We start from the raw sequence: 27,781 nt of genomic DNA, 5'->3' as shown, positions 1-27,781 counted from the left end.
TGTAAAATGCTTTTAGCATAATTATTCCCTTAGCAGTGTGTAGTTCGTCAGTTCTGAATATGTGATCAGTTCAAAATATACTAGAGAGGTGTTTCTGTAAGTTGCTTAAAAATGTTTAGAAGATCCTAATAGATTTCCCTTCAAGAGCTACTGTTCTTAATGTCACATCATAAACCAGACAGATACAGCAACAGCCAAGATCCTTGGGGCACTGTCATGGGGAATAAGGATCTTCCTATCTCGCCTGTTACCTACCAAGCAGTCTTGGTTTGATTTTGGCTACTTAACGCAAATTGGCAGACTGAACAGCTGCTTCATTTTCAGAAGAATATTTAGCATATTTACCTGCTGCTTGATGAATGAGAGAGCAATGAATTATTCTGTGCAAGCAAAGACTGAATGATGAATCTAAACTATTAGCAGGGAGTTTAAATTGATGCCATGCTGAGAATGCAACTGATTACTGGTATCTCTTACCCAGAGAGAAAAAGATTTAAATTTCAGAGCACAGATTTCCCACTACTATTTACAATTTGCTTTGTGATAGAAATGGTATTTCAAATATCTTTTTTTTTTTTTTTTTTCTAAAGGGGAAGGACAGAAACCTAGTGAGCATGAAATATTTTGTTTTCTGGCTAGTGTGTTTAATTATACTGCCATTTGTTTTATACTGTAGGCCTGTGATAGCTTTCTGCTGACCTGATAAATTGCCTGGCCTGATTAGTGGTTGTCAGTAAAGTGTGACTATATATTGTTGTCTTAACATTTAATTAAATGTATATAATCAGCAACCTCTGACATTATTGTGGTAACTGTAATGTAGAAGGCCCTAATTTGCAAATTCCCATAGTCTTTAAAGGGTGTGTTTGACATTCATCTTGTCTATACAATTTACTTATTTTGCCAGTTTCTGAATGTGAAAAATGTACATTCCAGTATGCTGAGAAGATTCCATCCTCTACTCATATTGCAGGACTTTTTCATTTTTCTTTTTCATGTGGCAGCAGTTAGTGGCAGTAGCAAAGAAAATGTGTAATTTTCACACTTCGGATACCATGCCACTTCATACTTGTACTGAGCTTACAAGAAGAAAAACATATTTTAATTCCCAGTGTTGTTTCTATTTCAGGATTTTTTTTGGTAACTTCTTGTAACTTAAAGGACTATATGGTGCCTTCTGTAAAACTGTAAAAAATATTCCTTCTGTAGTAGAGCTACAGTACCACTAAAAAGCAAATCTGAGCTGGCATATTAATTCTTCACTGATACTCTTGTGGGCTTTTTACTTGGTGGAAAAATAACTTTTTGGAATAAAATTTTGCATATATGCTAACAGCTCAGATGTATTTCTTTTTGTCTTATGGTGGAACTTGAATTTAAATGTCATAAAAAAAAAAAAAAAAAGCAAAAGGAGTCAAAACTAAACCTGTTCTGCTTGATCTTAGGTAAAAGGTAGAAGTATATTCTTAGTGCAAGTGTATTTTCTAGTTTCAATTTTTCCTTTTTCTTTCATTGCAGGAAGTGTAACACATATAAATATGCTATATTACTCTGTATTAACAACAAATGTTAACACTAATTAAGCAAGCTGCAGTCCTGTAGGTTGTCAATAAAGATTTAAGCAAACACATACTCAGGAAATCAACATATATGCTACATGTGAGAATAGTCTCTCCCTCCCTAAGGACACCATGTCGTAGTGCTGTGCTGGCACAGGTAAACAGGTCATGGTTTCAGACATACTGGAATATCTCTGTCAGCCCAGGGGATCCTGAGCCTTCCAAACGTGATACAGCTTCAGCGCAGACACAAGATTAGCAGTCTGTCCTTGGCTTCTTAACTCAACCAAGCCATAACGATTTGCAAAGTGGGTTAACGAGTACTTAAACAACACCATGGAGTTCAGCTATTAAAAAAACCAAAATGCCCAAAGGCCACTGTCAGAGTAGACCATGAGTCCTGTACCTGCTGCTTTGCTGTTTTATATTCCCTGTGCACGTTTCATTTCCCTGTTCCTCACGTGGCAGTTGAGCTGTTTGACCCCACTATCTGAGTATCCTGTCTGTACGGTTCTGTTTGTCTTTCACTTACTCCTGTCCGCTTCCACGTGATTATCAGGGCCCTGACCTGGATTTGCTATACCCCAGCTGCTGCAAAAGCTGAGCAGGGAGGGATCTTCATTTTACTCTTGGAAGTGCTCTTTTAACATGAGCACTTCGGTAGCAATAACAAGCCAGGCTGTGTGTAATTATTTTTACCTACACACTTCTTTTTTCCCCTCAAGACTTCTCAAAATACTCCTTACTTTTGCTGGCCTACAGTTAAATACAGCTCTTACCTTCAGAATGAGTTTCCCTCTGTTTAGCTTTCTAACTGTTAAAGCTGAATATAGGCCACCTACCTACATGTGCTTTTGCATTCATCTCTATTCCATTATTTCTTGTCTCCTGAGGCAAACCTGATTTCTGTGCAACTCTATACAGAGAAAAGGTCCTTAATCAAATCATTTCTGTGGAGCTCTTGCTTGGCAAGTGCGTTCTCAGTCCGCTCCTGCATTTGAGAAAGGGAGAATGGAATGGCATTGGGAAAGCGTATTTGTTCCCATCAGTTAGCTGAGAGTTATGGCATGGCATATATTTCAAAATTGTCATTAAGTCTCCTGATAATGCAGTAAAAAGTGGTTTGTTCAAATTATATATTCCTAATATATGTTTCTGAAGAGAATAAAATCATTAGTGCCAGCAAGGAAGGATGCTTGCTTACCTCAATGAGAGAGGGCCTTCGCGTAAACATGATTAGAGATGTATTGCTCATCTTGAAAATAAATTGTTTAAAAGATCTAGAAATGTCAAAGTACTACAAACCTTAGTTAAATATTAAAGCAATAAAAATGTCTGCGTTTGGTGTAAAATGTCCAAATAATAAAATCTGAAATTCCAAGAACTGTACAGCTTAATAATGGAGAGACAGCCTATGAGCCAGCTCAAAGGGCTGTCTAAGTATAGGAGAAGTGTTTTACTGGTTGGGACAAAAGAGTACATAGATGGTTACAGATTGCAGAAGAAGCCAGAGTTGGTGAAAAGGGAGAATTTTTCAGAAAAAGATAAAAAATAGTGTTCTGTGGGAAAAAGAAAAAAAAAAAAAAAGCTGTAAAATTAGCCAGTCAGTACAAATGTTTAAGCACAGGAGAGACTCTGTGTTGGTGAATGACTTTGCCTATCTGGGCTGTGGAAGGCTTTGGTTCAAGATTGTGTTGAATCAGAAAGGTGGCTACCCTTTAATGCAGGTGATGAAGGTATCTCTGAAAAGCTACAGCTTGCACCTTGTCTGTAGAAGGCAGAGAATAGCACTCTCATCTCAAAGGAATCGTGGGAAAACAAATCGTTCAAAATTATGGGGTGCTCAGGTGTTACCGGGTGGGGGCACATTGAGTATATGAAGATAACTCTTTAAATGATGCTGCAGAGCTACTCAGGTTAGCACGGAGCTTACTTGAGAGGCCGCATGACTGCCAAAGGCTGCTGTGAAGTAGTTTGCATGAGGGCAAGGCTTATGGCTTAGCCATGGAGCTGCTTGGAGAGTTACACAGCTGTTGGAGTGGTCTCCAAAATTGGACTGCACTGTGCCATGTCCCTGAATTGCCACGGGCATCTCCATGATGTGCTGTGCTGCGTGGGCCTCAGCACCACTGTTATGTACAGCGTGAAAGAAGGAAGAATGAGAGGTGGCAAAAGCAGAGGAGGTTGTAACCGCAAACCTTCTGGGTGGCATGGGATGGGACTTCACTGCCTGAGCTGCTGCTCTATGCCACAGCCATGGCAGAGGTGGAAATCTTTTTATGCTTGCCCAGTCACTGAAAGGAGGCAGGAGAAGGGAGACACTGCTGCACCATGAATCATTACCTTTGTCTTTGTCTCCTGTGCAATCATGATCTTGGTCTTGTAACTTTCCATTTCATTGTTATCCTTGCTGATGTCTGCTTTCTTTGTGGTTCTTTGGAAAAACTAACTAGGCTGGATGCCTACTTTGTGCTTAGTCTGAAGCAGGAGAAGCTGATGCTTTGCTTTACTTTTATGCTTTAATTACCAGACACAGCAAGTACTACATCTGAATTTTTAGTGGCTTGTGAAGAAGAGTGGCATACTACAGACGGGTTGTGCAAATAGAATCATAGAATCATAGAATATCCTGAGTTGGAAGGGACCCTTAAGGATCATCAAGTCCAACTCTCGACACCGCACAGGTCTACCCAAAAGTTCAGACCATGTGCCTAAGTTCACAGTCCAATCTCTTCTTAAATTCAGACAGGCTCGGTGCAGTGACCACTTCCCTGGGGAGCCTGTTCCAGTGTGCAACCACCCTCTCTGTGAAGAACCCCCTCCTGACGTCCAGCCTAAATTTCCCCTGCCTCAGCTTAACCCCGTTCCCGCGGGTCCTGTCACTAGTGTTAATGGAGAAAAGGTCTCCTGCCTCTTGACACCCCCTTACGAGGAAGTTGTAGGCTGTGTGAACCTTAGCTCGCTGACAGCCATGAGTATTGCTGTCACAGTAACTGCATGTCCTGCATTGTTCATGTTTTATAAGGAAGCAAAATCAGTATTCTGTATGGAAAACAATTAGTAATTCATTATGGTCTGGTATTACAATGTTTTTGGTTTGTTCTGCTTTCAATACCTTTATTCATTTGCCTTCATCTTCCTTTAGATAATTCTATAAAGCGTTATTGTTGTATGGGTTCCTGGCAGCATTTAGCTTCTTATTATTTTTAATAAGTAGTGCTTGTAAGAAATTTGCTCCTGATTATATACCGGTACAAAGTTTTAGCTGTTCTGTGACCGATTAATAGGCATGAAATATTTTCTATGAGTGTTAGTTGACAGAAAATTCAGTCACCTCTGGAAACTCAGGTACAGATATTTTCTATTTAAAAAGAACAGACTTGAAATTAGGTGAAATTTGGTATTCTTTTGTAAGTTACATGTTAAAGCACTGAAAGTTCATAGAATCACAGAATGGCTTGTGTTGAAAGAAACCTTAAAGCCCACCCAGTTCCAATCTCCCTGGCATGGGCAGGGACACTTCCCACCAGAGCAGGCTGCCCACAGCCCCATCTAACCTGGCCTTGAACACCTTCAGGGATGGGGCATCCACAGCTTCTCTGGGCAACCTGTGCCAGTGCCTCACTGCCCTCACAGTAAAAAATCTCTTCCTTATATCTAATTTAAACCTACACTCTTTTAGTTTAAAATGATTACCCCTTGTCCTATCACTACACTCCCTGGCAAAGAATCCCTCCCTAGCTTTCCTGTAGGCCCCCTTTAGGTACTGGAAGGTCACTGTACGGTCTCTCCTGGGAGCCTTCTCTAGGCTGAACAACCCCAGCTCCCTCAGCCTATCCTCACAGGAGAGGTGCTCCAGCCTCTGCTTATCCTCATGGCCCTCTTTTGGACTCATTCTAATACTTCCACGTATTGGAACAAGTTAAGTTGTGTGGTTTATAATACAGAAAATCCTGATAAATATTTTAAGGAAGGCTGTTGTTATCAATGATTAATTGGTTATGCTACCTAATAAATCAATGTGAGCCAAATTCCATTTGATGAAAACTTGTAGCAGAACTGCTGAGGGCAGAATATTTAGATTCTTTTTTAGCAAGGTGAAGTAATTCCATTAAGCAGTCATTACCACTAAACTGACTGAAATGCCCTGTTGCAAGTAATGCTTTTTCATACCGTTAGGATTGGACTTCAACCTGCACCCCTTCTACCCCTTCTGGTTTGTGTTGCAAAGATCATCACCGTGGGTCCGATCTCAGCTAGCATGAAATTGTGACAGATGGCCTGTTCGGAGTACTTCAGGATAAACGGATTCCAGTTATTTAAGTTATAAATAATGACCGGCCTACTGGCCTAATGTTGCGGCTACTGGTAACAGCTTAAATAACTGTTCCGTTACATAAACAAAGTATATGTTAGCCGAGCAGTTAAAAATTATGGGAACTATTCTTTGAATAATGTTACTGTGATAATTTTCAACTGCAATCCCAGAAAACAAATAAAAAGGCAGACCTTAGACTGAATGCCTAAGTTCAAAACTAGAACTCAAAAAGCTGAAATAATATTTTAATTGGGTTCTAAATAGACTGTAATAAGTATTGGAAACAATTAGTCTTGTTACACTGGCTGTTGTCAAAAAGAAAATCAGAAAATGCTTGGATAAGTTAAGTATTAATGAAAGAATAGTTGAAATATTGTGTAGCCCTTTTAGTTTTGATGTTTGTAGTTAACTTAGTGATATGAATAGAAACATTTTACTGAACAGATAGATAAATCCAGAGAGGGACCAGAAGGCTGGATAAACATCAGCATGGTTCTCTAAATTAGAATTACTGGGATTCTTAAGGGTGTCCTCATATATTTTCAAATTAAGCCTGAACTTTATTTATTATAGGACTTTATAAAACAAAACAAAACAAAAAACTGTCCTAATGCATAGGATAGAAATATAATTTTAAAGTGTTTTCCTACTATTAAACTTTTGATGAGCACTTATTTAATGGTAATGTTTTTGCACTGTGTTGTTTGGGGAATAAGAGCACTTATTTAATGGTAATGTTTTTGCACTGTGTTGTTTGGGGAATAAATAATGCACAAAGAGTCAAAAACAAAGATGAAATTTTAAATGAAACACCTCTTTAAGTGCTTTAATTATATAAAATAAAAAAAAACAACAAACAAAACAAACAAACAAAAAAACCACAATAGTATGTAGCCACATTTTCTCTCCTTAAAGAGTTGGCAGAGTGCAGGGAATATGCTGGGTGTAATGGGCTTAATTATTATTCTCAAGTTTTTATTTAAAAATGTTTTGTTTCATCTTGTTTCTGAATAGAGAGTGAACCTATAGGAGCAGCTTAGAATTTTACAGAAGTGTTTCTCCTGGCTTAGCTGGGGTGCGGTGATTGCATTTCTGTCATTCTGGCATCACTCAGCCTGAAAGAGGTTTTGAAAATTATTTCAAATTATTTAAGAATAATATTAGACCTGGCATAAAGTAGCAGTGGCCTTCTGATATAGCCTGTCTTGCACTAGTTGTTACAGAGTCCATTATAAGAGCAAGAGTAAACAGCAGGATAGGCCTTCAATTCCAGCACTAGTGGCCTTCATCTAGTATAGGTGCTATATGGCAGACCTGTCACAGGTACAGTAACCAAACTGCTCACACGCATGAGATTTCCATACTTAGGACTTTAAAAGACATATATATGGGTATGGGTATATATGGTATACACACGTATGCCCCAAATAATGTATTTGATAGAACTTCCATTAAAAGAACTTCTCTGACAAAGGGGAGATGCCACCTGTGGTATGACACACTTCAGCATGTGTACTTCTGGCACTTCAGTGAAATGTGATTTTCTTAAAAACCAATTTAAGTTCAGTATCAATTATCCATCCTTTGAAATGGGTGTTTAGTGGTTAATGTCTGCCTTTCAGATATCTAACCTTTATTAATTAAGTAAAATAAATTGTCTGTCTTTATATTTTGCTTCAAAAATGAGCTCTGCCTACTTCAAGGTGTGTTGTTTTCTTATGTCTTAAATATACACTTCTTTTTTTTCATCCACGAACCACATAAGAATGAGGAATAGCTTTGCAAGATAGACTTTTTCTTTTACATATGCAGAACAAAGTTCATTAAAGACCTAGCTTAGCTTCTTTTGCCATGTGTGTTTGGATGACTGCACGCATAACTTTGTTATGATTTAGTTATTGCTCTACCATCCCATGGATTTTTCTGCTCTTCCTGTGGCTTCCCTGAAGAACGTCCATCTGCTAAGTGTGCAGTGTGGTTTTTAACGCACATTCGGTTAAAGCGGCTTGGCAATCATGCATGGTTAAATATATGCAATCTCACAAACCAAAACCACGTAATTTGTGCTTGTTCTCAAAACAAGAACAAACAAACGTGTTTTTTTCAAGACTGTTCTTTCTGCTTGGGAGTCTGATGTGTCTGGAATTTACATGCAGGGATCCTGAGGAAGGATTAGGTAGCCTTTTGTCACTCACCTGCAGGCAGAAACATGCAAGGAGCACATACTGTTGCTTTGCTTCTGAAATCTCTGAAGACACTGGAGGCATCTAACCTTTGATGAATGAAATGTTTCCAAGAAAATTAGTTGTGAGCAAGAACCTTTTAGAAAACAAAGTTGTATTTGATTGTGGTACAGAGGTTGCTAATAAATAGTTTCTAACAACTTTGCAACTTTAACAATTTAGGAAAATACAGACTTGGCAGCATCTACATATGTCAAGATTTTATACATATCCATAACATACAGGTGTCTTCTTCTAATTTGTCAACACTTTCTTGCAGACTTCACAAATGCAAAGAGGCAGAATTACAATACTAAAAACTTACTACAGGGAAAAAAACTGTTACAGTTTCTCTAAAGAGCCTTGAGTGATTTAAAATTGCTTTCTGCTTCACACAAGAGATGTTTTTCATTCTGCAAAAAAGAATGTGTGGACTATAAAGACAAACATTCCTACATTTTTATGTCTTTAGAAACCCAAAAGACTATTTTCTTTGAAAGCTTTTAAAGATTTCTTGTCACTTGTTGAATGTAGTGGTTATATAGTGGTTAGTCAGAGCAATGTTACCTGCAATAATTTTGCACCAGTCATATGAAATTGGTTTTATTGTCAGCAATTAAACTGTTTTGAGTAATGAATGAAATTTGGGTCCTTAATTATGACAGATACAGATTCTTGGAGGGCTAAGGGTAACTCAAAATATATTTTAGCATTATGTAAGAAAAATAATAAAGCATTGGCTTGCTATTAATTGGAAATAATGATATTGTTAATTATGATATAGAGGAATCAGAGTACTAACTTTTATAGTCTGAAAATTTATTGGATAACATTTACTAATATGAGAAGATTCACTGAATCTTCTATGCTAGTTGATTCATTGAATGCTGGCTTAAATCAACAATTAATTTAAGTTAGTTCTAGAAAACTTGGTAATAAATCTTTGAATACAGGGTGTACTCTAAGGCTATGTGCTAATCTGTGGTTATATTTTTAAAGAAATGCTGAAGTGATGCGTCCTGGAAGTAACTAAGTTACACGACAGCTTTGTTTTATCTTTACAGCTAGGGAAATGTATTTGCTTGGGTGTGATTGGGTCCGTACTCTTCATGTCATGCCCTTCTGGAATCCATCATCAACAAATGTGAGACCATGTTTGAATTCAGATTCTTGTGTCCACTTAATGCAGAGGACTTAGATTGTGTGCGTGCAGTAACTGTACAAGAAAACTGTTAGCAGTAGACTCTTCATCGGCTTCTAGTGTCACAAGTTATTTCTGGGCTCTGGGCATGTGCTTGTTTTTTCTTGGTCTCTGAATTTTTTTTAATGTGGCTACCATGTTAGGTGGGTATTTTAGCAAGTATTAGCTAGGAAGATAATTTTTTTATTAGGTTGATGGCCTTTGAGGCTACTAATAGCCTTTAAAACATTGTAAGTTATGTAGATAAAATGATGGTTTCAATATAATTTTTAAATTATTATTATTAATTATTTTTTTTTACAAAACTACTGCTCAGTTTGGAGGGGCAGGTGGTACTTAGTACTTACTGTGAAATAAACAGTTGTGTTTGTCTTTTCTCTCCCCCCCCCCCCCCCAGCATGCTAAATTGTACTGGATTTTTATAGCCATTAACATGATCACATATCTAGAAATGCAGAGGTGATTTTCAAACTTGGGATTGAGCTTCTTATTTGTAAAAACACAGAGTTGGAGTCATTATGCTCTTACGCCATGGTAACATGGAATTGTTCTTGAAATACACAGCAGTATTGACTAGCTAGTTAAGTAAAGCCTATGGCTCCCTTGCGACACGCAAACAGCACAAGCTACTGGAGCTTTCCAGTGCTTCCAGCCCATGAATTTATGTTTATATTCAAATTGGAATAATTGATTGGAAGTCACAGCTTGATAAGACTAAAACAAGAGATACACAAAGAACAACAGGGACTATATTTCTCTTACCAGAGCTCAGCAGTTGAAGGCTATTTGCATTTAAATATTCCTGCAGCTCTGCTCCTGGAGTATTTTGTTGATCTGTCAAGTCATGTAGTGTGTTTAGGTGCTGGACAAATACCATCACTTTGATTGCTCTTGGGAGTCTTCGAACACAGAGAGCAAAACTATTAGCTTAGATAAAGAACAGTATGTTTTGTGTTTAATTTCCTGCTGATTTATGGTAGTTACTAGATCCTGGTAAGTACTGCAAAAAGCATAACCTTTAATAATATGTCATTTTAATTCAGCCTTTATTGAGGCCTTTGTTACCTGAATCTAATTACTTTCCTGAATTAATTCTACTGATTCTTTTCTCTTGTCAGATTAATGAACTTTTTCTTTTTGAGATGTTATGCTTTTATTTTGTGTAACTGGCTACTTCTTAATACATCATCCTTAACTAAACCCCAATTTATTTGGTGTTAACTTTGTGCAAGAACTTGAATCTCTAATTTTCTATTTCCCTTTGCTTGCCTAAATTCTAGGTAAAAATTGTTTCCCTGCAAAAAATATGAGTGAAGTAATTTATAGGAACAGAATTAAGATTTTCCCTAGCAATTTATTTGAGGTGGTAATCCTTCTGTTGTATGTGCAAATGCAAAGTCCTTCTTTCAGTTATGATCTGTATAGTCATAGACATCATTGTGACTCATCCAGGCAAAAAGAAACAAGATTTGCAACTGTTCTGAGTAGTTCTGTGTCCCTAGAGGAACAGAATAGGACTGTGCCTATAATCAGAAGGCTCCCAATCTTCACGAGTACAGGCAGCGTGAAAGGGGCTGGATGCTCCCCTACTGAGGGATGATGTTAGTGTTGCTCTTAGGAATGGTTTCCTTACAGGTCCTTGGAGGGCTGTTGCCACAGGCACACACTGCTGCCAGGCATCCAGTCTTCACTGGAGCTCTAAACTAACATCTGCTCTTAATAGGTCATAAACCTTTGAGAGCCTAGACTTCTTGCCAGTTGACGTTGGAGAGGAGTTGTTAAAATGCTGTAGACTTGTCTCAACTGTGTAGAAACTCATAATGACTTCAGGTAGTTACCTTTGTCATACTGAACTACAGCTGTTGCCTAGGGTTTATGCTTCATTGTCAATTTTAAGTACCATGAGTATCCAGCTGTGCAGAGAGTCATTTTGTAGAATATTCCCCAGATTATGTTATTTTTCTACTTCATCTGTGATCAAACCCAAACTGTGTAGTATAAAACACTGCAGGTGTGATATGTGGAATTATATTCTTGGGTTGAACTGGCTCATATCTACCCCAAGTATGAGGAGTACATGGCTCAAGAGATGGTGGATTTTTGCACTAATTCTCTACACTAACCCATCTCTGAAAGAATTCACTGTACACTGAAACATGCAGCAATATAGGTTCATTTCTGCTAAAAGTTTACTTGAAATTTGGTAGACAAATAAGGTTTAGAAACAAAGAAAGTAGGTTGACACATAAAGCTCTATTAAAATACAAGCCTTAAATAACAGTAAGATTCATAAGTAGTAAAGGAATATTAGAAAGGTTCTTCACTGAAGACCCAAACCTTAATAAGTCTTAATAAGTGATTGAGAGTGTGATGGTTCCAAAGGAAGCTTCAGCTAACTATTCATGTCAGGAGCTGCTCATCAGTAAGTGCAACAGATTTTCAAGCTGGCCTTAGGCTTCTAGGAACTTGTGAACCATGTTTTATTCCTTGGGTGTCTTTTTAGCTGCATATGTTAAATATACTAGGTTGACTTAAATATACTAGATTGATACCATGGAGGTGTTCACGACTGGGTTGGATGGGGCCCTGGGCAACCTGGTCTAGTGGGTGGCATCCCTGCCTATGGCAGGAGGGGTTAGAACTGGATGACCTTGAAGGTCCCTTCCAACCATTCTTTGATTCCGTGACTTCAGAGAGACTTTTTTTCAGTACTGGAAAGACTGGATATTTCTTTGGGAGAAAGGTCAGGAAGTATTCTGTCTTAACAGTGATCTGGAGACAAATATCTTTTAACTAAAGATTGAAAAATTATTCTTTTAAAATCAAAATGAAGACTTTCTTAAGAGTTATGTTGTTTTTTTTTTTTTTTTTTTTTTTGTGCAACTTAACGTTCTTTCTTTGGGGTTGAAGCTAAGCAGTAAAGGGCTCCCAGGCAGTGGGCTGCACCAGCTGAACATGTAGTCTTCTTGTTCATGGTGTGCATTTAGAGAACAAGGGGAGTTTCTTTTCCTGATATCTCTTCAGGTATAGCAAGCTGAAAGAAGTTGTACATACATTCTTATGGGCTGTAATCTTTCTATTGTATTCTTCTGAAGCATACTTGAAAAAAATTATACATTTATTTCAAATATGTGTTTCCAGGCACCTGCACAAAAAGAAAAAAAAGAGATACTACTCATGGTAGAATGCAGTTCAGCAGTCTTTACAAATGAGGTAAATGAAATCTGTCTGTAAGTCCTGTGTGTAGTGAAAACTTCTGTTAAGGAGTTACTGATTGATATTACCAAAATGGAGAACCACTTCCCCAAAGCTGTTTTTCTGTGAAGGTTCAAGTGGCATGGAAGTTTGGCTCAACATCCAAACTTCACTTGCCAATTATAAATTAAGTTCTACCTCTTTGCCTAGCCTCAAGTGCAGTCTTCAACAGAGCAGCAGCAGCTCATCCCTTTTCATCCAGGTTCAACTGACCAGTGTCATACCTCATACGGTAAATCCCCCCTCTGCCTATAAACTCCACTTACGTGACAATATGCAAGGAAACACCATGACAGGTTCCAGAGCAGCAGAAACAAAAGGTTTGTCTCATTTTGAAAAATCTAAACAATACTGAAATACTTTCTATTTGAAATTTTGAATGAAAACCAGGAAATTCCAGAGATATCTGAATACTTCTGCAGACATTTTATTTTCTCAGAAGACTTCATGTGCTCCAGTTTAAAAAAGGAAAACAAACAAAGAGACCAGCAGGAGCAGAAATCAGATTCCACTGTTATTTCATCCCTGCTTAGTTGGTAAATAGTATTTCAACATAAATGTTGTAGAAATTAGCTGGGATATGAAGTATAAGCTTGAGGAGAAAAAAAAAAAGTCTCATATTTACTGCTTACTTTTCTAAGTTGCATAGCAGGATGTGCAGATGCTTACTGTTATGTTGCTTGTTCTAATTCTCTGGATTTCCTTTTAAGTACTTTATGATATGTTGGATATACAATGAAAGTAATTTAAAGCATGGATTTGTTTTTTGTATCTGTATGTAAGTTATGTCCACAACTTTTCACTGGTACTTGTTTTACTCTTACAAACAACCATTTTGATATGCTAGTTGCCCTCATGAAATCAAGGAAAATATACAGCCTCTTAGGGTTTGCAAGACAGTGAATTCAGTGGAAATGGTAACTGCTGCTAAGTTAGTGGCAATGAGTTTAGTCAGCACTTCATTTAGACTTCTTGTGAAGCCTTTGCAGGATTGTACTTATGCCCTGAAATACTTTATAATACAAAAATGGATTTGATTCAACAGGTCATCAAGAGCCTATGTGGCAGCCTTCATGTAACTAATATTACTGGCCTATCATTACACTTCCTGTTAAGATTTCACCTGTAGAGTCACTTATAATAATTTCAAGTGTGAAAAAGCTAAGGCTAGTTCCCACTTGCTCCTTCCTGTCAGTTTCACGAGGTTGTTTGGAGAAGTGCATTTAATGCTTTGAAAATTAAATATTAATGGTAAGTGTAGAAGTGAATTGAATAGAACTGTAACTATTCAAGAAGGGGCTATAGTTTATCAGAATCATAACCTGGAAAGATTAAAGCCTGCTGCAAACAGAAACATGTCCTTGTGTACTGCATGGAGTATTGTAGGAAAAAATAAACTTAATTTCCAAGTGCATAATGCTAATCGCTTTAAATAGGTGCTACTTTGCCCTGTAAGGTCTTTAGCATTATTTTATATATGTTGCAGATCTATTCAGTCTAACGTTGAAGTAGTAGTCAGTCAACCTGGTAGGTTCATCTTTTTGTTTACCGTATTTCATAATGTTACAGAAAAACACACTATGAATTCAAAATGTTATAAACAACCAGATTATAAATTGCTTTAGATGTTGCAGAGGAAAGTACATTGCTCCAAGTTACATTTTGTAATTAATTAGCAAAATTTGGTGGTGGAGACCTGCATTATGTATTACAGGTGTGAAAAGTAGATTGTTACGTATGAAAATTTTGTACACTTAAAAAACAAACAAACAACCCCCCCCCCCGACTTAGTCCTCTATTTCCAGAATGTTAGTGTTACTTAAATTTTCTGTTACTATCACGAACTAAAAACTTCACATGCAACTTACAGTTGGCATGCAGGACTTTTGCTACTTTTTACTTTTTGCTATTTTCAGTACATCCACTGTATTTAGTTTCAACAGAAGCCAGGTATTCTGGTGGATGCAGGCATGAGTATGTACATGTATGTTTTCCCACTGTTAGTTTTTTAATACCTTCCACTGCTTTAGTGCTGTTTCCTAGTGGTTTCTGAGAATGTGGCGTATTGTATCCAAATGTTATATAGTTTTAGGAGAGATACTAGTCTCACAATTATTTTTGTAATAGAATTCCTTTAAAATAACACTTTAATAGAAAAGTGTCAGCTTAAGAAAGATTTAAAGGGAGAAGGCACTGAATTTTCTGACCCTAAAATAGTATTAATGCATGTAACGTGGTGAAAGTGTGTAGCTCTCTCCTAACCTGCATGGCATAACCCATCAGAGTACATTAAATAAACATGTTCTAAAAATACACTTATAAGCTTGTTTGGATACAACTTAAAAAGCTGTTTTTAAAGGCATGCATCCAGAGACATGCAAGCAATAAATTCAAAGTGTCAATGTTTCAGGGACTCTAAATTATTTTCAGAATTTCAGAAATTGAGAAGGGATAAGTGGAAGGAGAAAATGTTGGGCTGGTGCCAAGCGATAGCTCGTAACCCTCACAGACTTCCAAACAGCACAAGAACACCCGAGGTCTCAGGTGATGCTTCACATAACTCTACTTTGGTGAGTGAAAAGTTGCATTTTATGATGGTGGCATGCACAGATGAACTTCAGAGATGTTAAATTACTTTTTAAAAATTTAGTATTTTCATTTTATTGCATTGCCTCAGTGTTTGAAACCTTTTGACATAGCTATTTATTCTCTCCATGTGCTATTTCTTCATATTTTATGTTATGCATGGTCCATTCTGACTTGCATGCTCTGTCAATAAATCAGTATTAATATTTTGTGAATGGTACAGTGTTTAAGTAGGAAATGTCCTGATTTTGATTACTTATATTCTTTGTGATCTTAATCGATGCAATAGCATTTGGTCCCCAATGAATACAGCTGGACATTATCTTCAGGTACCTTGCTTGCTCTTTTCTTTGCCTCTTACAGGAACAAGGTATAATACATCTGCACTTGTGTTAGAGCAAGAAATTTGTAATTGGTTTTTATATATTTCATGTGATCCTGAAATAGGTGGTTGAGTTTCTGCATGCAAATCTATTGATAGAAGATGTTCAGACCATATAACTTTGACAAATTACACATTGGAGTTGTCATTAATTGTACCAAGTTGAATAAAGTGACTCATTGATAATAATTTTAATCCTGCAGTTTTTACTCTCTCAAATAAATCCATTTACATCAATAGACCTTTCTAGGTGAGTAAGAATGGATATTATTTTGTAAAGGCATCAGAGTGACCCGTATGTAGGAGCAAAAATTGCATGTGTATTTGTTTTTCTCCAACTGTATTGAAATGTTCAGTCTCTACCAGAACTGATTATTTGAAATATATTCAATTAAATATGCCTCATCCAATTTAATTAAGTTTAAAATAGGAACAACATTTTTCTGTCCTAAGAAGCACAAGGTATCAGGAGGTCCTGCCTTCCAGTTGCTGAAAAATGGACAAGATGACATCTAAATGGAAAAATGAATTATTATTTGTAACTGCTGATGAATGTGGTATTCTGAAGAGATCTATACATGAGGAGGCATTGGTCTGTTTGAAATTTGTAGACGATCTCATTAAAAAAAGACTGTACAAAATTTTCTAGTTCAATGGTAGATTATACAGAATGTAAGTTTCTGCTAAGGAAAAGAAAAAAAGCCAGCAGTAAAAATTGCAGATTTTAGAGTTCAGTTAATATCCTAGATTATTGTTATAGCTCATTTTTGTCTGGAATTATTTACTTTAAGAAAAACAAAAAGTGATTAAAAAACAAGGAGTCAGGAAACAAGAAATTTCAAGTTTATTATTCCCCTATTTATATATTTTACTTTTTTCCCCTAAACTTTAATTACTATTAATGTTTACATAGTACTAGTAATAGGAGACAGCTATCAAGGAGATTAGATATATGAAAATTTGCATAGTTTGATTTCTGCTTGACTGCTAGTCATTTAATTCAGTTTGTTATTTCAGAGGTAAGCATTCAAACCATTCAGGTGGGATTTAGAAATGATGAATTGGGAATACAGTTCATAACAGTTGAATCAGTAGAGTTAGGAAGTTTTAACCTTATTAACATTAAAATTCAAAAACAAGTGTGTTGAAACTCTAGGTTGCTGCTTAGTTCATGAAGTGCCAAAGAAAGCCAGGGATACAAACAACTGGGGAAGATATTATGTGACCTGTAATGTGATGATTCATTATAGAATAATAATCTCCACAAAAGGAAATAAAGCAGTAATATCTCTCGAGGCCTGTCAAGCTTTCCTCTTCATTTTCTTCACTTTCTGCTTTCTCAACCATTATTATTTCTGTACCACATTTTGTGAAATAACTGACTTCCAGCATTAGCTTTTGCTGGCAGTGTCTTTCCCACTTGTGGACAGTAGGCTGAAAATCTGTTTTCATTATGAACATTTTAAAACTAAAATCTTGTTTCAAATCAGTTTCAGTTTTGCTTAGTCTTAGCTTTGCTTTTAAGTCTGAAGTATTTTGCTTAGCTTAGTACTGGAAAAGAAAATGTAGTGAAAAGGCAGAAAACATAAATTACTTGTAACTTCATCTGTCCTATACTAGCCCCTTCTTTCTGAGTTAATATTCACTTTTCAGTGCACTGCAGCTCCTCAGTGAACTTGCTTCCTGTAAGGGGGAGAGTTATTTGGTCTGTGGAGAGCACATTTATGGTAAGAAGAAACAGCTCCTTGCTTCCTTTGGCTATAGGTGCCAAGTCTGCTTTTGCTGGGAAGCAAACTGGGATGTACATCACATCTTTTTTTTTCTTTTTTTTTTTTTTTCCTCACTTCTGCTGTTTTCCTTTTGTGTACATTTCTGATTAATGAGAATGTCTTCTGTATGGCACATCTAAAAATGTGTATTTTCTTCCCACCAGAATATCACAGCAGCTTTTTTGGAAGCAGAATAAAAGGCTTCTGGTCTAACTTTCCAGTTCAGCACCTTTTTCAGGGAATCACTATGGAGTAGGAATATCTTGTTTAGGACTGTTGTATCTTTGCCAAAATGCATTCCTTTAACCTCACTTCCATTGTTACGTGGCTAAAGGTTGTCTTGGGAACAGAACCTTTGCGATTCTTGCATTTTTATGCAGTTTATCAAATCTTGTAAATCTGTTAATCTCTCTGCTGTCCTGCTGCTCTGAGGATTGTTTACTTTCTTGAATCCTGTAGGAGACTGAGTGTAGTTTCACAAATGTGAAAGTGCTAGAGATTGCATGTATCCTATTGTTGATAGCAATAGTAATTACTTGCCAAGTTAAGCAGAAATGTACCCATGTGTGCATAGCTCTGAAAGCATGATTCTGAAGTACAAGTTTTAGTAGCAATTTCATAGCAAAACTGGATATAACTTCCCAGTTAGTTAATACATTCGTTGTTTGGGGGGGGGGGTGACGACACAAAAAAAAAAAATTAAAAATTTTGCATTTTGCATTTGAAATACAGAAGTTGTCTTTAACGCCTCTTCTCAGAACTTCAGCTAAGGTTTTTGAAAGGAAACTTTTATTTCCCTTTAAAACTAAAACTCCAAGTGGTTATTTCACAATGGCACTGTCCCAAAGGGGAATGATCTGAAAATTGAAAATGTGTTTTATTAATGTATATGAAAAGAAATATTCCATAGTGAAAGAAAGGAGCCTTATGGAGTAGGAAGCAGATTATGATCACTGACAGATTGCTCACTAAAAATGGCTATTTTTTTCATTAAGCAAGTAACTGGATTGCTGAAAGGCAGTGCAGAAGGGGAAAAAATGTAAAAAAAATCCATTAAATCATTGAACTAAGTAGTTTAATAAAATCAGCTATAGTGTGTCACTTTATCTGATGTTAAAATGTTCTAGCTTCATTCAAATTAAATTCTGAAATATTTCAGCAAAACTCAAATATTATTGGAAACATTTTTCCATTATTATTTGCAACCTAAGCATAATATTGTCCGCAAACTACTGAAAAGTTGGTCCAAAACTTTGCTTCTCTAATAGAATAGAAATCAGCATTTTTCAAACTAAGTTTACTACTAGTTTGAGCTTGTTTTTCTTTGTCTGTGTCATTTCTAAATTTTAAAGTTTCATCCTTCCTTATGCTCATCATAATATTTATTATTATAGAGCTGTAATGTAACTTTTCAGCTTTACTTTCTCCTTTGATTATTAATAGTTTCCATGTTCCCATGGGTATCTTAAAAACTCTTGTGTGTTCTTGCTTAAGTTTGAACATGAGTGGTTGGTTGTACACATTATTCTAAATCAAGTTTTCCATTCCTAACCATTGTGATACTAATTATTCCCTATATAACAGTAACATACTTGTCGTACAGTGTAGGTTTAGAATCACTTTATCAATTTATGTATCTAAATATTAATTAAGTTTTGAGACAAAACATATACTATATTAAATCTTAATCAATACAGTAAGACTCTATCAATTTCAGTTGTTATTGCTCCTCTATTCTTTTCCATTCACTAGTTTTTATATTTATTTAGCAAAAAGAACTTTTCCTATTTGGCTTTGTTTTAAAAGTTTTTCTTTTTTTTTTTTTTCTTTTGTTGAGTTGTTTTTTTCTTCCCCTGGTAATTATTACTTTATTCAGTACCATCCAGTACTGGATTGCTTTTCAATTTCATGTATTTCATGTACCATATTTATCTCTTTTGAAATATATGTTCATCCAGAAAAATCTAGTTTTTCAGATTATTCCCTACAGTTCTTTCCTTTTCATAAATGCAAATTCATATCTTTCTCGTCTTTCTCTTTGACTTCTGCTAGAGTTGAGAAAAGACTAATAATGTTTTCATCCTTAATTGAAAATAATCCAGATCTTCAAAGCTCATAATTCTGTGCAATAATATTTGCAGCTTTTTGTCTTCTGAAAGGGCAGCAGATATAATTGAAAACATACAATTTTAAATTCTTTCTTCATGAGTCACTTGTCTCCATGATGACATTATCTATTTATACTGTGATTCTGTAAGCATATGTATGTATGGTTAGTTCAGATGATTTTTATGGTGATAGATAAATATTCAGACATATTTATTAACATTGATTAAGCACTTTGACAAGAAGCAGTCCCAAGTCTTTACGTATCTTTGCCCAATACCTAGTGTGTCTTGGGGTCCTAATTCAGAACTTGGGCATTATCACCATGTATGTTCTTAATAGTTATGTACATCCTGTTCTGCACTGGGTATGGGCTGGTCCTTAATTCAGTTCGTTGTTAAACACATGAGACTAGTGGGACATGGACACATACCTAATGCTGAACTGCGGTCATTAATACACACTACTTTTCCCTACTGTATTCCCTGCTAGAATTATGGGTGAATATATGTGGATGGCTAGTTACATGAGTAAGTAGGTAATTTATGGTATTATATGCAAATAATATTTGGAACTCAGGGCAAATGATCAGGAATATAGTTTAAGGATTTTTTTTTAATATGTGATCAGATGCTACCATCTGCTTCTCCAAGAGAAAGTAAACTATGCCTTTGAATTATCAGTTTGAAATAGGCACACAGGTCCCAAGTTGCCAAATTTGATCTACTGATCTTGACTGAGCAGGGTTAATATAAAGTTAGTGATTGTTCTAAAATACAATTAAAGAAACAATGGAATGTGGTTTTCATCCAGTGATGATAAACGGGGATGCTGATTTTTGGTAAAACTTTATGTAAGCTCTGAATAACAGTAAGAATAGTTTATCTATTTAATTTCAGAACAATAAAGGTCTCTTGATCCGAGCTTGAACTGTCTGACTGCCTGATTTCTGATGGTAGTGTAATTACTTGCTGAAAATCCGGTGAAATAGGGTCCCTTAAAGTTTCTCTTAACAGTGCAAGCCTGTTATTTTTCATCTGAAAGGGTTGAGGGGATGTTTAAGATCAGCATTTTAAATTACTATTAGAAAATTGTGTAGTTTAATACCCTAAAACTAGATGTAAGTGATGAAAATAATTACCTGAGGAGATGGGGTTGGTTTCATCTGAATTACTTTCTTATTTGCATAACTATTAAATACACTTGCATTAATTAGGCTGAACAGCTGACGTGTAATTCCACAAATACTATACCTACAATATTCTTTATAGACACTGCTTTTTGAAATCTACTATTACCTTTTATATAGTAGCCAAACAGTGTGTATATGCAGATCAGACTATGAAGGAAATAGATTTTGCAGAGAAATGTGATTTCAAAAGAGGCGGTATTATTTGTGCAGTATAATAAATTATATGCAGTTTAAACCTTCGCTTAAGCTTCCAGAAAAACAAAACCACTGCTGGGTGCAGTATATAGCACATTTAATTACGCATTGAAAAAAAAAAAGGAACTGTTAAAAATGCAATTTTTTGTGGCTCAGATGTATTGCTGCTGGCTTCTGTATTAGGTAAGCTAATGGAACCAGCTACGAGGTCTGAATAAATTATTTGGGGATGTGGAGAATCCTGAATATCTCCTGTTATCTGGTGCTATAGATTTGTATCTCAGCTGGGCTTATCCCTTCTATTCTTCTGGTGCTGAGAAGCTATATTTTAAGTGATCAGACAGTTTGCTTTACTTCTCAGAGGTATTATTAAACTTACGCAGCTTTGCAGTTAAAGTCAGCATTTGTTCTGGTATTCTTAGGCTAAAATTCATATTGCCATTTTTCTTTGTACTTTTTGATTCACCCCACCTTTTATTTTATTTCTTCATATGGTCTAACACCTTTTAAAAAGAATTTTAGCTTCTTTTTAGAAAAAAATTAGAAAAGTTACCTCCACAACTTTTGGGCCTAACTGCCTAAAAAGTATGTGGACCTTCTGATGGGGAAATTTAGGGCAAGTGAACTACAAGAGCGGAACCGTATGGCTCAGTGACACAAAATCTACATTTTTTACTAACTGGGGTGCAGATAGCAATTTCTGTTCTGAGGTTCCTCTCTAACACGCACATGGTCTGAGCAGAAGAGTCACCAATGAAGGCCTTCAGCTCTGCTGGGACTGGTGCCATGGGCTTGCAGGAGCAAGGCATTTCTCCAGCTGGCACCATGTCCCAGTCTCGTGTTGTTGCCAGGCTTTTACAGGTAGATGTTCCTCATTGGGCTCTGCATCACCTTTCTGCACAGTGCAGCGTGCTCCCCCGTGAGAGTATTGTGTTAATTATTTATTGCTTTCTTATTTAGATGGGTGCTATAAACTCTAAGTTGCCTCAGGAGTCATGCTACCCCAGGCCAGTCTCTTAGATTTTCTTGTATATAAAGACACTGGGTTACCACAGCTTTCTGGCACTCATGACAAATGTGTTATGAGGATGTAAAGCTAAGCATTCATTTGTCCTTTTCTGTGCTTACGTAAACCAGTACAGCAGGGCAGATGTAGACCAGATCTTTTGGGTAAGTCTTCCCCATAACAATTCTCCAGTCTTGGTTTCTTCCTCAGTACACGCCAGAGTTGATTAATAGTTTCATAGCAGGACAGAAGTAAGTAGTCAGATTTTTACTTTTCTGACCAGTGATTTCAGTTAGACTTCTTCTGTAACAGGCTTAAAATGACAAGTTTTACTTCCAAAATGTTTATTTCACTTGCGAGAAAGATGACATGCTTGCCCACCAAAAATGGTGACTAGGCAGAAAAATACAATTGCATTTATAGAAGTGAAAACACCTTAAATACTGGATTAAAAATGAAAGCTTTCCTGAGCGCTGGCTTCAATATCATAACACGCTATTATTATTATTCAAGTTTTAAAAAATAAGGTGTTATTTAGCTTTATATCTAAACATTTATGTTTTCTATGCGTTAAGTATTCACTTTTATGAATATTTTTGTTGGTGGAATTTGCAAGAAAATATTTTCAGTAGATCAAATTACTAGAGGAAGACATTTGCAATGGATATTTGTTAAATGTTTGTATAGCTGTTTGAATAGATTGCATTCAGGCCTTTTACAGATTGTCCGCAATATTTAATGCACTTTGTTTCTCATAGCAACTTGTGCTCACAAGGTTGGCTCAAATGTCTTTCTTATCAATTATTCATAATTTCTTTCTTTTTTTTTTTTTTTTATATATACAGTTAGAACTGTAAAGTTAGTCGGTTCCACTTAGGAAAAAAGGTCATCTTTTTAAGAGCGTTAGCTTTTTGTAGTTCTAGATGGAAGATTTATTGCTTAGTAAACTAAACTTGTTCACATAACTTTTGGATGAAAGCTCAAAAATGTTTTTTCTTGTGTTTTTTAATAGGTCCCTTAAAAATCTTAGGTTTAGTTGGAAGAGCAAAAAGCTCCGAGTTATATGATGTAGGGTTATAGATATTGAAACAAAGAAGGAATTACCAGATCACCATTCAGCTTCTATCTGGAAAATGAGCTCTAGAAAATGAGAAAATTAGGCAGGGCCAAGTAATTAACCTAAGCTTTGTTAAGGTGAAATGGTTTATTCTCATTTTAGCTCTGTGAAGCCTTCAGTCCTATCATTAATTGAGCACCTACATTGTAATGGGGAAGCCAAGATGACAGGAAGCATCGAAGAAATGTCTCTGCTTATTTTTTTATTGCCAGAGTACTGTAAGCAAGGAATGCTATGAATTGTACTTATGTTGAAAGAAAGTAGTGGAGGTGATTCCTCAGCTTTATCTTCTAAAATCTCACGGTCTCATATTCCACACAACCTGTTGGTGAGTTTTCCTGCAGCATGATAAATTTGCAACTAACAGGGCTGTCATAAACAGTGGCACAACTTGTATATAAACAGTTTGGGTATTTATTACAGTTCTCTGTGGTTCTTCCTTTTATCTAACAAAGACATGCTGTAGCACAGAAGCTTAAGACTCTTGAAATCTGGCTCATGTTTGTGTTTCTCTTTTTATAAGATTTTGATAGAGCCCTGAGCTAGGATGTGGTCTGGGAAGGAAATTGGATCTTCAAACTGAAGTTAACCTTTATAAGCGGATTCTTCCAAAAATACTCTGTGGGGGAGATATTTGGTGTTATCTGTTTTTCAGTTGGTAGTATCATTGAATACTTTACAAATTCAAGAGCTTCTGTATTCCATACACTGACAATCTGACTCATTTCTATATGTACAATTGGAAGACACTTTTATTTTAGTAAATAGAGTAGCTGTAGTTGCTAGAGGAGAATGATAACATTGAATGCGTATAAAAAGATACTGTTTTCTAGAGGTGTAGCCAATATCTCGTTTTATTTAGCTGCGTTGCAGCTGCAATTATGGTCTCCCAATACTACAAAAACAGCAACAAAAAGTGCTGGAGTGATGAGCTGAAGCAGAAGGATTATGATGTAGGTTAAAGTGCTGACTTGCACTGTAGGTAACGTCCATGTAACTTTGTGAAAGTCACTTCTACTTTATTACTTCAGCCTCTGTAATGTGAACTAATGATAACATTAAGGATAAAATTTCACTTACCATTGTAAGGTGCTTAAATCCTGCAGACACAGAGGCATTAGACCTATCTTGGTTGCTAGTGGAAAGATTAAATAAGTTTGGACAATTACTACAGAGATGGAGGAGAAAATATCACAGTAAATGTAGTGGCTTCCTAGAGACAAATCTACAGATAGGCCAAGGAATTAACAGCATGAATCAGGTACCCCACTATAGTTTTGCAGTATTAGTTCAAATCTTGATCTGGATTCATAGGAAATGCCAATGCTATCAATTAAATTAGAAATTGGTACCTGGTCACAGCTGGATGTTTGTGAATGCTGACCATATTGTTTCTCTTGACTCTGTTGACTGTGAAAGAAAGCTGCTTGTGACCTCATTAGGCTAATTACATCTGAGGCTAATCTTTTATTTCCCTCCCTTGCCCTTTCATAAAGTATGAGATGGGAGGTGTAATAGAATGAGGTTAAGAAGGGAAAATTTAGGCCAAAGAACATACTCTTGACAATTAAATGCAATATGGTTTTATATTGAGAGTTACAGGAAGCCCCTAGCTGTAATCCTTGAAATTTGGAATGGAAACATTTGCATGTGATATTTGGGATAGTTTTTTACTATCCCTGATTTTCTGTCCATATGTTTTCTTCTTGTTTTTTTGTTTGTTTGTTTGTTTGTTTTGTTTTGTTGTTGTTTTGTTTTGTTCTCTGAATACATCCTAGCTTTTCTTGCACTGTTAATCATTTTATAAAATTGGTGTTATGAAAGGTATACCTTCTGAGCATATCAGTAGATTTAATTACGAGTTAACTGATCATTTAACTACTGTTTGATTTCATCTTTTGTGAAGATCTATTGTGCAGTAAAGTCTCTTTTCTTCTGTGCTTCATGCTTAATATTTTCCTCTATCATTAGACTTCATTGACCCCAACAATGTTCACTTTATATCCACGTAGGTTGCAATTTATATGACTTGTTTAGAACTTTTCATAACATATGGTAAAATTGTGTCTTGTATTTGACCCACCTTACATTAAGAAGAGAGGCATCAGATGTAGCCATGCTTTTTAGAATTCTTATATATGAAAATTAAACACCGGTTGCCTCCTGGTGAGGGAGAATAATAGTATCTTTTTTTTGCCTGATTTTCTTGTGTTGCAGAAATAGAATTTTGTGAAGTACAATGTAGCCATGATCTAAGAAAAAGAGGAAAAGCATGAATAAAATTGAGTTTGGAAATATTTGGATACTACAAAGAGGAGGTCATGTTTTACCAAGTTATTTTTGTAAAAATGATGCACTTAAGTTTTGAGAGGTGTTTGTTATTCTTAGAGTTGATGTGATGGTTGTTTCATGTACCAGAATTATGTTTAAAGTTGCTCTGAGGTGTCCTTATATGTGTCGTGCACGTTATTGCTTTTCCAGGCTTTAGCTGCCTTCGTTCTAGCATATTGTAAAGGTGATCCCAGCTGCATTTTGCTTTTGTTCCTGAGTTAGAATTCTCCACTGTTTTTGCTGCTGTGAGAGGGAAGAAAGAGTTTTCATCTTACACAGTTGTTTTTTATTTTTCATCTGAAGAACATAGGAGATTGTATTGTTTCAATACAATCCCATTTCACCCATCTTGAGTATAATTTCATAGTGTCCTGAGATCCAAGCAAGAATCAGCACTCTGCTGTGAGGCTGTCTTTGCTGTCAGACAGTCCATAATTAGCATTTTCATTGTAACCAATGGAAAAAGTATTTAATAGGAAGAATTGTTAAAGAAAAATTTCCACCTGTGAAGTAGCTGCTGAGTCACTGCCACTTGCATTTCACAGAGAAGCTGTTGAGTACAAACTCTGCCTAGTGTAAGCGTGAGGGCAGGTTGCATAAATTTATAGTGAGGTGTAGTGTAACTTACGGTGTGAATGTTGAACCAGGAGGCAGGTAGGTACAATGGACCTCAGACCTGCTGTAGATGCAGGCCACAGAGTCATTGCAGATGCTTCTGAGCACTCTCAAACTGTTCTGTTGGTAGTCTGGGCATGTAGTACAGCAGAGTTGTTTGCTTGGGCTGCATGTATGGTGGGGAAATAGAATTGTACTTCTTTGGATTCAGGCATGTATTCTTCTTGGTAAATGACACTAATTTAGACTACAGTATTTCCTGATGCTGAAATAATTGAATTTATTTTTTTATTATGAAAACCTGAGTTTACTTAATCATGTTTGATGTTTGTTTTCTCTGGGTAATATTATTTTGGAAGGTGCTAATTGCTTCTTGTAATCTTTGTAATTTATAAATATTAATGCTCATGAAATCTTAATAACAGCTGATAAAAACAAAACAGAAAAAATGAGCAATTCAATTAATCAATTTAAACTGATTTTATAACTGCTTAAATAATTACTAGATTGTCAAAACATCAGTAATGATTCCTGTGGAACTCCAGTAGTATGGAATAGTTTGAATATACAGAATAAATAAATTTGATTTCCCTTCAGTTTCTTTGCTGCCATGGTTGAAACCATTATACTTAAAACTGAGATGATAAAATTGTGAAGACCTCCATTTGTGGATGGCCAATTCAAGATAATGATGTCATTTTTAAAGAAATGTTAATCTCCCAGTAACTTTAAATAGTTACTGGTGTACAAAAATCTTGTTCCTTCCCTTCCATAAACTTTTTTTTGTATTTTAATCTCTATGTATTCACAATTCAGATAATGTACTGAGCAGTAGGGATGGGCAATGCTGTCTGTAAGGCTGAATATTCACTATGTTGACAGTTCCAACTAAATAGGTTTCTTGAAGTGTTCACGGTTGCCTATACTCTTATGGTAGTGCAAGTATGCATCTACAGGTGTGTTAAAATACACTGTAAAAATGAAGAATACCATTGGTAATTTGATGCTTCTGAAGATCTGTTCTAAGGAACCTAGAATCACCTTATAATCAAAAGGTGATTCCTTTTTCCTGTTTGATTTGAATGGTGAGCATATTTTCTTTCTAGCCTAACATATGTTATAACTTTATGTTAGGCTAGAAAGAAAATATGACATGATTAATGTAAAATATACATCATTAATGTAAAGCTGTTTGTCAAAAAAACTTTTTCCCATGGCTCTGAAGCAGTGTTTAAAAAGCAAAGAATTCTGCAAAGTGTGACAGTAAAACTTTGCTTCAGTGATGCAGGTGACCCAGGAGCTTTCTGTTTAACAAGAAAAAGCATTCACGGGGTATGTGTCTACACACAGGAAATACTACCTCTAGTACCAATCTTGAAAGTATGGTCTGTTTTTCACTGGAAAAAGTAAAACTAGAGGAGCTTTCTTACCTAGTTTGGATATGAGAGAATTTAATCAACAGTTAAAGAATCTGCTATTGTGACATAAATAACTGAACTTAGGAGGGAGGAAAGAAGATGGAGCACTACATCCTTACCCCATAACAGCATCACTTCGCTGCTTCACGGTGTCCTTTCTGTCACTGAAAGCACCGTGACTTCAAATTGTGTAGAGCTGCAGTAGGAAATACTGTTGTGTAGCTCTTACTGTGTCCTGTCATCAGTGCACTGCCCTGAATTTAAACTGTCACAAAGATCCTGTCTCCCATCTGCAATTTCTTCAGCATTACTTAGTACAACAGAGGTTAGGTGTAGGTGGCTTCTTTTTTCAACTTGATGGTTAGCATTTATAGAACCATTTGCAGAGATATTTTTAAAATAATGTGGATGGTAATAACATGAGTTAGTGGTTTGGTCAGTCAGTGCCTGTTGCTGAAAATGTGTTGCTTATCAGCTTCTCAGATGCAAGAGATGTGCAATTAGCTTAG

General features: G+C 36.1%; 1 protein-coding gene across 17 annotated transcripts in view; it reads left to right on the top strand.

Annotated features, from left to right (window-relative positions):
- Window positions 1-27,781, top strand: part of MARCHF1 (membrane associated ring-CH-type finger 1) — a 404,383-nt gene that overhangs the window by 294,511 nt on the left and 82,091 nt on the right. For 11 of the 17 annotated variants that reach the window (XM_084518145.1, XM_084518136.1, XM_084518151.1 and 8 more), the window contains one exon: window positions 14,986-15,125. The exons of 5 other annotated variants lie outside the window; for them this stretch is intronic. In XM_084518145.1, coding sequence (XP_084374271.1) covers window positions 15,024-15,125 — 102 coding nt within the window. In that variant the 5' untranslated portion in view covers window positions 14,986-15,023. Of the gene's footprint in view, window positions 1-14,985; window positions 15,126-25,862; window positions 25,894-27,781 lie in introns of those variants that run through there. One more of the 17 variants, XM_084518141.1, reaches the window with a different exon arrangement.

The sequence above is a fragment of the Aythya ferina genome (genome assembly GCF_964211825.1).
Source record: "Aythya ferina genome assembly, chromosome: 4".
NCBI classification, from domain to species: domain Eukaryota; kingdom Metazoa; phylum Chordata; class Aves; order Anseriformes; family Anatidae; genus Aythya; species Aythya ferina.
This window is presented reverse-complemented; position numbering and strand designations above follow the sequence as displayed.